The sequence below is a fragment of the Chrysochloris asiatica genome, unplaced genomic scaffold (genome assembly GCF_000296735.1).
Source record: "Chrysochloris asiatica unplaced genomic scaffold, ChrAsi1.0 scaffold00065, whole genome shotgun sequence".
Classification (NCBI taxonomy): Eukaryota; Metazoa; Chordata; class Mammalia; order Afrosoricida; family Chrysochloridae; genus Chrysochloris; species Chrysochloris asiatica.
In genome coordinates, this window is record NW_006408583.1 from 10,048,442 (window position 1) to 10,060,045 (window position 11,604).

The 11,604-nt window shown below is 39.5% G+C and overlaps 1 protein-coding gene across 1 annotated transcript in view; it reads right to left on the reverse strand.

The window, feature by feature from the left end:
* Positions 1-11,386, reverse strand: part of CNTLN (centlein, centrosomal protein) — a 407,185-nt gene extending 395,799 nt beyond the window's left edge. The window contains exons 1-2 of the mRNA XM_006864477.1: positions 11,007-11,386; positions 1,311-1,399 (exon numbers count right to left, since the gene is read on the reverse strand). Of these exons, the coding sequence (XP_006864539.1) occupies positions 1,311-1,399; positions 11,007-11,366 (449 nt within the window). The 5' untranslated portion in view covers positions 11,367-11,386. The remainder of the gene's footprint in view (positions 1-1,310; positions 1,400-11,006) is intronic.
* Positions 11,387-11,604: the final 218 nt, after the last annotated feature.

Genomic DNA, 11,604 nt, shown 5'->3' on the forward strand with positions numbered 1-11,604 from the left:
CTGTGGGTTAATGCACCAAACTGCAAAGCCGTTTGAACTGCAAGGTCAGCGGTTCAAGCTCACCAGCTGCTCCTCAGAAACCCTATACAGGGTCGCTATGGGTTGGAATCGACTCAACAGCACTTGACAACAACAACTAAATCAAGATGATGGAAAAATTAAGTTTTAGAAAAGTTAAAAAAATAAACAAATAAATGGAGGGAGGGATAAGAAAAAAAAATCACATAAATGGCAACTGAAGACCCAAGGGCTTATTCTGCTATAAAACAGAATGAGCCTAGAATGATCATTTTTCATCTTAAGGATGATTGAGGTGGTTACTTCAACTGCCTCAGTTGAGGTACTTTTACTAAAAACTTGATTCTGATCATCAAAACAAAAAAATTGGTTGATAAATCAGACACACAAGGAACATGAGGCAAAAATCATTAGACTGTATTAAGAGTTCACAATAACAAGAAAGATGAACACTAAACAATGTCTGACATATATTATAAATGCTCAAAAGTCAAGTTCCAGACAAAATTGAATGATCCCAGGGCTAGATAGTTCAAAGATTATTGTAGTCCAAGTTCTCAAAAATGATATACAATTATATAATCATGATTCCAATTAGAAAAAAAAAAAAAAAAAACAGGGAACGGTATCCATATGCTTAGCTTCTCATTTAGGAAACATAATGAAATCCCTTTAATAGGAAAGCAAGTGTTTTAATAGCTGTGCTAAATGTCAAGGGACTACGTGATACTGAATGTTTGATAAGGGTACCCGACATCTCGCCACTGTTTCTAATGACCAAAGAGAGGCTCAATAATCGACAGTAAATGACTGGGCATCCCCTATAGAGTAATGCAGACTGCTAAGAGACATCCCTCAACCTATTCCAGGACACTTTTCCCACTCAGGCAAGGTCAGCACAGACTTTCAAGTACATCCTTAACTTAGGAGAAAACTGAGCACGTCGTGTCTATGAAGTTACGTTGCCTATAGGGGCCGTGTATAGAGTACGAAGCCAAAGCACAGGGACAGCTCTGGTCTTTAAAGTTGAGCTGGAACTAGTCACAGAAGCACACATGCTTACAAACACAAACACACACACACAAATGACTGTGGAAGCACAGCTTTACAGAACAGAAGCACAGGACATCCCTACCTAGACTTACTGGTACCCCTTAATATAAATCCCACAAAAAAAGTTCTTATTTGTAAGTCACAAAAATCTCTTTAGGATATTAATACAAAGTGTTAAATACTGAAGAGAAACAAATTCAACAAACAAATATTCATGAAGAAATAACTTGGAAGCTCACCTTTCTACAACCAAACTGACAGCTTGTGTGAGATCTGGGTTTGCCACCTGGAGACGTTTCCACAAAGACCAAACAAATTCTTTATCGGCCTTAAAGGAATAGAAGACATCATAAATACATTGTGTTCTAGTTTTATTAGACAACATAGAATCCTACATTAATTAAGTAAATGCAAACATAGAAATGCTTGAGCCCTCATATTTTAATTATTGTTATAAAAAAGATGCTTGAAAAGTATAACAGAGACATTTTATTTTGAAGTCCTTAGACCAGTAATCTATACTCACGTATACTATTTCTAACATCCATGCTTTGAAATGCAAATATCTAAAATATTAAATGCTAAATACCAAGGTAAATGTACTGTACATAGAGATTGTCTTCAATCCACAGCCCCTCTTTTCAGAAAAAAAAATTCTTGAAAATGGCACATTCAATCTGTGCTTCCTCAACTCCCACTTGCTTTGCAATAATATGCTAAGGTCATTTGTGAAGGTCCCCCATATTGCCACATTAAACAGACATGGACCTAGTCCTTATACCTTAGCTCATTTGTCATCAACACTGACTAACTGTTAAGAATAACTTTGGGGGAACTTTTAAAAAGTACTGAAGCTCTAGATCTCATTGATCTCATCAAAGGCCTAAGCATCAATACTTTTTTAAAGCACCCAGGTAATTCTGTGCATTCTGGGTTGACAACCATTGTCCCAATTGATAGCATCCATTTGCATGGTTTTATATATATATACAGCTCTGGTAGCGTAGTGGTTACGAGTCGGGCTGCCAACCTTAAGGTCAGCAGTTCAAAACTACCAGCGGTTCCACAGGAGAAAGATGAGGCTTTCTGCTCCCATAAAGATTTACAGCCTCAGAAACCCGGTGCAGGGTCACTATGAGTCGGAACCAACTCCACGGTACTTACCAACAACAAATAGTCATATAGTAACTGTACACTGATAATTCCATATTTGTATCTCCACAAATATAATCCAGTCTACCACACAATGGAATGTGGATGCCTACTGATGGGGTTGTTAGGTACCATTGAGTCGGTTCCTACTGATAGCATTTTTCTGGGATTCTTTACTTTCAACCAAGATCCATCTGACAGCAATGATATCCCTCATTCCATGTTCTCTTCTGAATCTGGATTGAATTTCTGGCTGTTGTCTGTTGACATACACTGCAACTGTTTTGTAATTATCTTCAGCAAAATTTTACCTGTGTGTAATGTTGTTAGGTACTGTCAAGCTGGTTCCGACTCATAGCAACCTTATGCACAACAGAACAAAACATTATTTGGTCCTATTCCAATGTCATAACCACTGCTATGCTTGAGCCCATTGCTGGTGCCACTGTGACAACCCATCTTGTTGGGGTCTTCCTATTTTTTGCTGACCCTCCACTTTACCAAGCATACCCTCCTGATAATGTGTCAGAAGTAGGAGAGACAAAGTCTGTCCATGTTGGCTTCTAAGGAGTATTCTGGTTGTACTTCTCCCAACACAGATTTGTTTGTTTTTCTGGCAGTCCCTGGTACTTTTAATATTCTAGTACAGCACCAATATGCAAATGTATCAATACAATGTTATTCATTGTCCAACTTTCACATTCATATGAGACTACTGAAAATACCATGGCTTGGGTCAAGTGTACCTTAATCCTCAAAGTGACATCTTTGCTTTTGGACACTTTAAAGAGGTCTTGTGCAGATCTGCCTGATGTAATACGTCATTTGATTTCTTGACTGCTGCTTCCATGAGTGTTGATAGTTGATCCAAGAAAAATGAAGTCTTTGACAACTTCAATCTTTTCTGTTTCTCAAGATGATATTATTGGTCCAGTGGTGAGGATTTTTGTTTTCTTTACATTGCTCATTTTGTATATGCCCACTATCAGCAAATGAAGGTCCCAAATGCTTTACTCTGTTCGCATCACCACTGTCAACTCTACATTGAGGGGCAGCTCTTCCCCAGTCATATTTTGAGCACCTTCCAACCTGAATGACTCACCTTCTGGCACTGTATCTGACAACAGTCTGTTGCTATTCATCAGGTTTCAATAGTCAGTATTTTTCTCGTGCTATTTGACAGTGTCTCATTGCTATTCATAAGGTTTTCCATGGGTAAATATTTGAAAGTACACTGCCTCTCCTTCTTCCTAGTTGGTCTTAGTCTGGAAGCTCAGCTGAAACCTGTCCACACTGGCTGACCTACTGGCACTTAAAATACCATTGCCATAGCTTCTAGCATCACAGCAACACACAAGCCACCACAGTACAACAAACTGATAGATGTGTGGTGGCCTATGTATGAGATTGTTCAATAATTTCTACAATATGTTAGGTCACCTTTCTTTGGAATGGGCACAAATATTGATCTCTTCTAGTCTGTTGGCCTGGCAGCTGCCTTAAAAATTTCTTGGAATAGGCTAGCGAGTACATCTAGCACTGCATCAATTTGTTGAAACATTTCAATTGGTATTCTGTCAATTCCTGGAGTCTTGTTTCTTGTCAATGTCTTCAGTGTAGTTTAGACTTTTTGCTTCAATACCACTGGTTCTTGATCATATGCTATGTCCTGTACTGGTTGATGACCACCAATTTTCTTCAGTACAGTGACTGTGTGTACTCCATCCATCTTCTTGTGATGCTTCCTGTATCATTCAATATCTTGTCCATGTTGTTATTGTGAAGTGTCGTCAAGTCGGTTCCGACCCATAGGGACTCTGTATATGGTTTCCCAGGAGTGACTGATGAGCTTGAACCGCTGACCTTACAGTTCAAACTGACTGTGCAGTCTAGCACATTAACCCACAACACCACACCAGGACTCCATTTTGTCCATGGAATTTTTCAATATCACTAACTGATGCTTGAATTTTTTCTTCAGTTCTTTCAGTTTACAAAATGCCAACCATGTTCTTCCCATTTGATGTTCTAACTCCAGGTATTTGCACAATTCATTATAATATTTTACTTGGTCTTCTTGAGCCTCCCTTTGAAATCTTCTGCTCAGCTCTTTTACTTCATCATGTCTTCCATTTGCTTTGGATAATTTACATTCAGGAGCAAGATTCTTGCATCTCTTGTCTCTTCTGACATCTGTTGTGGTCTTTTCTTTCTTTCCTGTCTTTTTAGTGACCTTTCTTCATGTATGCTGTCCTTGATATCAGCTCATTAGTTCATTTACTCATCAGTCCTTAGTGTTCAATGCATCCATTCTTGAGATGGTCTCTAAATTCAGGTGCAATATACTCAAGGTCATACCTAGTAGAAATCTCACTTTTAACTTATCTAAAATAAAATTCTTCATTTCCTACCCTCCCACAAACTTGCTTCTCTGTTTCACAGAAAATTATACCACCACCTAGTCTGTTCACAAAAAGACCTAAAATTTTAGTTGTTGCCTTTTCCTCAAAATTCAGAGCCACATCATTAGTAACTCCTATTGGTCTTATCTACAATAGTCTCTCCAATCCTTACCACTTCTTCTCACAAAGATTATCATGGTCTAAGCCACCTCTGGTAGCACAGTGGTTACCTATCAGGCTGCTAATCTCACGGTCAGAAGTTCGAAACTACCAGCTGTTCCACAGGAGAAAGATGAGGCTTTCTGCTCCTGTAAAGATTTACAGCCTCAGAAACCCTGTTACAGGGTCGCTATGAGTCAGAACCAACTCCACGGCACATAACAACAACAAAGCCACCTCCAGCTTTTGCATGGCCTTCTTCAAAGATCCTCTAGCGTCTCTACAGTTCAAAACCTTCCAAGAGGTTCCGATCAGACTAGGAGAAGAATATAAACTATTTACAAAGACAACAGATAAATCTCAGAGTCTGCCCTTTGTATACTTCTTCACCCTCATCTATCACTCTCTCCCTTGTTCACACAGACCTTCTTGCTCTACTTACATCCACCAGATGCTTCTGGAGTTCATTCCCTGACTTCATTCAGGTTTTGAATAAATAACACTTCCTCAGATGAGACTTCCCTGACTATTGCATTTACCGGTTCAACTTTTTTCATGGTACATTTGTTTTCCTAAAATTGTGTTTATGTCTTTGGTTGGTTGCTTGCTTATCTTATGTGGCAAGCAGATAACATTACTTGTATCTGTCTCAACCATCTATTCTATTCTCCTTTTTAGTAATATAAATCACTTTGATTCTTTGCTGCTCAACTAAATAAACTGTATTTCCAAGCCACACTTCCCTTATGGAGTCTTGGTGTGGTGCTGTAGGATAAGCACCGGAATGCTAACCACAAGGTCGGCAGTGCAAACCTACCAACTGCTCCTCGGACATCTATACAGGCTCACTCTGAGTTGGAGCCGACTCAATGGCATTTAACAACTTGCCTTATTGGCTATGTGACTAAGTTCTGCAAATAAAATACAGGAAGTGTTATCTGAGATGTCTAGGAATCATAAAATTAGATGTGTACCTACCAAAATGTCATAAGTATGTTTCCCAGACTGTCACTGATGATTTAATTTTACATGAGAGATTTTTTGTCTTGGAAAGTGTAATTATAAACTTTACATACTCAAATGTATACTGCTCCTGATCTTATGTGACAGTTGCAAAGGCCACCTCTACTCTAAGGTTAGAAATCTATTTATCTATCTGCTCTCTGGAACTTAAAAGTTTTTTATTACTCAATCTTTGATGATTTTTTTTTTTTAAAGAAGACTTTTGACAGCCTAAATCCTGGAAAGCACTACTTTGCCTAACCTTCTATATCCTGTACTACTTTATCCCACTAGAAGCAAAAATTCAGCATCTGGACTTTAAAATGTTTTAAGGCCAAAAAGTGTCAATATATAAATCCAATGTCAAAACCTGCTCAAAAAGCAGTGAGGGTCAGGAAAATAAAAGCATTATGTTCTCTGGTGGCAGCTGTGTGCCACCAAGTCATTTCTGACTCATAGTAACTCTTGTGTGGCACTGGATCGGAACTGGACTACAAACCACAAAGTTGGCAGTTCAAACCTACCAGCTGCTCCTCAGAACCTACTCAACAGCACTTAACAAAAACATAGGGTTTCAGAGGTAGTACATTTTTAATGGAGCAAACAGCCTCATCTTTCTCCCTGGAGGTGAGTGGTAGATTTGAACTGCTAACCTTATAGTTAGCAGGCCAGCTCCTAATCCATTATATTACCAGGGCTCCTCTTATGTGCTCTGTTTTGAAAAGATATGCTGATGAAATTACAAAAATTCCTTTAAATCAGTGTTATCTAACACTAATTTTTCTACCAAAATTCTAAGCAAGAAAGGTTACTACAATTAAAATGTTTAAAAAGAGATTTTCTTTATTCAAGAACTAACTTACTTTATGTCACACAGGTGCAATTTACTTGTAAAGAGTAGGGTCTAGCTGTTGCACAGTAAGAGGGACATAGTGAAATTAGTAAACGTCTGATGAAAAAATGTTTTTCTCTTTCTCTTTTTACTTAGTGTTGTTATTGTACATATGTTATTGTATATATCTTCAACTCCCACCAAAAAGAGTAACAATTCTTCTCCTTGGGCTGGTTTTACTAGAAGCCAGAGAGAAAAGAAACTTGGGAGAAAATATTCCTGCAGAGAAATATTACTGTTACTATTTGGTAATTACAGTTTACACCCACAAGTAGTGTAGGGAAGAACTTTCTAATTCCCCAGTTTCTTTAAATTTTACTGATTAGTTTCTTCTATTAACTTATGGTCACCTATGTAGATTTTCTTTGTCACCTTAAAATATTCACACTTATACAGTATTTTTTATGTATGATGTCTGTTGTTGTTGTTAAGTGCTGTGGAGTCGATTTCAACCCATAGTGACCCTGTATAAGGTTTCCATGGAGCAGCTCGTGAGATTGAACCATCAACCTTGCAGTTCAAACGACTTTGCAGTCTGATGCATTAGCCCACAGCGCCACAGTTTTGTGCGTATCATAAGTATACGCTGTTGCAATCCCAAACCACTCCCTCATTTGTTGATTTTCTATGAGTGCTCTTCTATGTACGTTAAGTGGTGTTATGTTTGATGTTTCACCCCCATAAATAATACCCGGTTAACATACATAGCACTTGTAGAAAATCCACAAATAAGGGTGGTTTGGGTTTGCAACACTATATACTCATGAGACACACTGTACTTGTGTAAAATACTTTTATGTTACCTGGTGATTTAAAAAGAAGTTATTTCATGTACAATAAAGTTCTATGAATAGATTTTTCATGTTTTTGTAAGTTTTAAAGTTATGTAAATGCTATATAGTATGCAATCAATGAGTTATATTTCTAATTACTAAAATGATCTATTCAAATAAAAAAATTAAGTCACAAAAAAAAGGCAAAGCTAGTGACCAAACTGGTTACCAAAGGGTTCCAGAAAACCTAATTACTGCCTATCCCTATATTTAAACAAATTATTTACCTTTCAGGAACTACTATAGAAAGCACTTAAGTATATAGTGTATCATAAAGCAGTCACTCAATAAATGATCATGAAAAACAATTCCTACCTTTTTACAATTTATCCAGTGAAAACCAGCTACTGACAAAGAAGAATGTCCAAGATATCTACATTATCTGAATTTCTTACATAAAATTGAATTGGCTGAATCTTCTGGTTATATGGAGGTGGTGGTGGTGGTGGTAGTGTGCCCTGGAATCAATTCTGACGCATAGCGACCCTGTATAGGGTTTCCAAGGCTTTAAATCTTTATGGAAGCAGAAAGCCTCATCTTTCTCCCGTTAAACGGGTGGTAGTTTCAAACTGCTGACCTTGAGTTTAGCAGCCTGATTCGTAACCACTATGCTACCAAGAGCTCCTTCAGGTTATATGAGGGGGCTTCAAACAATTCATGGAGAAATAGAATCAAAGATAATGAAAATTTTCACAAACTTTCTGAAAGTTTTATAATCTCAATTCCAACATCACATGCTTCTAAAACGTTGGTTTCATCATTAAAGTTATAATAAACTAAATCAATTGCCATCGAGTCAATACCAACTCACAGTGATCCTGTATAGTATAGGGTTTCCAAAGCTATCAATCATTATGTGAGCAGGAAGCCTCGTCTTTCTCTTAAGGAGCAGCTGGGGAGTTTGAACTGCTTACCTTGCAGCTAGCAGTCCAATATTTACCCAACAGCACCAGCAGAAATACTAAAGTTGTAATAATGGTTATAAATATCATTTAAATGCCCTGAAGAATATACTACCTGAAACTTGTTTATAAGTTTAGTAATTCTTTTTGGCTGCTGCCAGAAAAAAAGGAAATAAGCTGATTTTAAACGTTACCTTTTCTCATCTAGAATTTTATGACTCTTGATAAGTATGCATTAATTCATCCCATACCCCCATATCCAGAATCATTTGTCACAAACAGAATACATTCTTCAAATATTAAAACTAAGACTCTCATGGATTTAGGATCTCAAATCAATGCATATAGTGAAACTGTCACATATTTTAAATTACCCCAGAAAGTACCTTTGTTAATTTCTTAGGAACAAGCTACATTTGGAAACTAAACTATGATACTAAGTAAAGTTTCAGGTTGAAATTAATGCTTCAGCACAGCACTATGTGTCATTTGCTTACTGATCCAGGGGCATGTAAAAACCTTTATATTGTAATCAAAGAATGAACTGAAATATTCTTAATAAGAGGAACACTTGGCAATTGGGAATTTAACAGCTAGTTATCTATGCTTATTCTGAGGCACTGGTAGATGGAATTTATGAGTATATATAACTGGAAGAAGTAAGAAGTAAGTTAAGTCTGTCAAAAAACAAGTAATTGTATGAAGTCACTACTTGTGTCCATGAACTTTTCACAAAGTATAGGTTTGGATCTGCAGCTGGGTTGTAAAATTATTGTAATGAATGTTTTGTTTTGTTTGTTTAGGAACAGAATTGAAAAGAAAACATCAGTTCATTCAAGACATATTAGAATTGTCTTTCTGAAATTTTATGTATATGTGTATTTAGTAAGTTGAGTTGTAAAACTAATTTCTTACTGGGAGGTAGTTTTTACATGGTTTGAAAACACAGCATTAATACTATATCCTTGTTGCTGTGGTTTTATGAGAGTGAGATGAAACAATACAAAAAACATAAACTGAATGATTACTTCAATGCCTTTTTACAAAACACTTGGAAATTCTATTGCTGTTTCCCTAGAAGCAGAAGTTTAGAGTGACTCAAGTTTAAGGTATGGAATACTGCCAATCTCATCTCTCTTTACTGGAATGCCTATGATCGCCTATCTAACTGTGTCAATTACAATAAACTCAACAAGTCTAGGCTAACTATGATGGTATAGACATTTGCACAGCTGCCTAGATTACTTCAATTCTCTTCCTAATCCATATATAGCCAGGATCACAAAAGTCAAGCACTTGTTTATAGCCAGATTTTTAAACATTGAACAGCGAATGAAAAAGAGTCATTGGTTATTTACAACAGGACTGACTTCTTTAACCAATTTGTTAAAGAATCTTAGCTCCCTGACCATCTACCAGAGGTCTTCAAGAAGTTCATGGGCAAATGGCATAAAAAGAGAATGAAATATTTCCAGGGCATTATGAACACTCTGAAATATCCTGATATGTGCAAACGATGGCAGAGTGTAGAAGATATGAGGAAATTAATTAGGGTTGATCAAAGTACAAAGGCCTTTAACATGATGGGTTCACAGGTTTCAATTTCTCAAGAATGACATGTGCAGATCAAATGTTTTCATTCAGTGATACCTTTTCTTTCTCCTTTTGCTCCTTAACCAACGGAGAACAGAAAACGGCAAAGACACCTTGTTTATGCAAAGGCATGTTCAAATTTGAAGCTATTTTCACAGGCTTTACTGACTCAGTCAGCAAAAACCTGCCAAAGGGGCAAAAGAATCAAGGAACACAAACAATGAGATAACGGTGCTCCGGGCTCATAAACTGCCTTTATTATTATTATTATTATTATTATCTGCATTGATACTGGTCTTCACAAAGTTACCCAAGTATATCTAGTAGTTCCCAAATGGTGTCTATCTAGAAAACAAGAGTGGTTCAAAGATCTTGGTTGCTGAGTGTCCAAACATTTAATCTCCCACACCCCGGTCTGAAGGGTGCAGGTGGAATTAAAGCAGAAGTGGCGAGGTGCTAAGTATGTAAAACTACAGGAAAATTCACTCTGAACATAGGAGTACAGGGAAGCCCACCCTTACAACCTGTTCACAGTGTAGGAGTGTAATGTTGACATAATCGGTTTAGACAATCTTTTTTCACTGAGAACATCTGAAAATGAGATTTCTCATTCAAGGGCTAAGGAGTTACTCTAATTAGTGAAGTTCCCAGCCAGAGACTCCCTACAAATTTCAAATCAGTGCTTCCAACTTTAAGTTTGACTTTGTAAGAACAAGGGCAAGTGTGCATTTGAAACTAACAAGCTCCTTCGTTGATGATTTGAGATTTTTTAACAGACGTGTTGGCACTTTCCTGTACCGTATTTTCAACCACTAGTCACCCCTGAGATCTTGGGCTAACTTCCGGGGAGGATGCGTATCCGCCGGCCAGGTCTGCAGGAGCGGGCGCCCGGGTCAGGGCTCAGCCGCGCCCCCCACGCACCGGGGGTGGGAACGGGCTGGCACCCCTCCGAAGACGGCGCCGGCCTAGAGAGAGGGAGGGGGGCGAGGACCCTCGATACCTGACACAGGGCCAGCTCCTCCTTTAGGCTGCTCAGCTCTTCCTCCAGCAGCTGCGTCCGGGTCGCCATCGCTTCCTCTACCGAGATGCCCTCGAGCCGCCCGGACGCCACGGGCGCGCTGAGGAGGGGAGCCTGAGCCGCCGCCGCGCCCCCTCGCCCTCGCCGGCCCCCCGACCCTTCTTCACCCCGCCAGGGCACACCGCTCTTGCCCGCGACGCCGTCCCGCGCAGCGCCTGCAAGACCTGAGGCCTCGCCGCGCACTGCGTGGACCTCGGCTCCCTGCCCAACGTGCAGGGACCAGGGGCCCGACTGTTGCGCCTGAGGCGGAGGGAGCGGCGAGGAGGACGAACGCGCCGCCATGACTACGGCTGCTAACGGGTCAAATTCCCTCTTGAAAACTCCACTTCCCCTTCCCCATCCTTACGAGCCCGAAGCGCACCGCGGCGCATGCGCGAGCCTTTTCCCGCCTTGGTGCGCGGGGTCTCGCGCTCGCGGGCCCTAGCCGCGGGCCCCGCGCGAGCTTTGGGCTGCGCACGCGTCATGACCCGAGGCGACTAGGCTGGTCAGCACAGCGAGTCACCCTAACATGCTCAGCCTG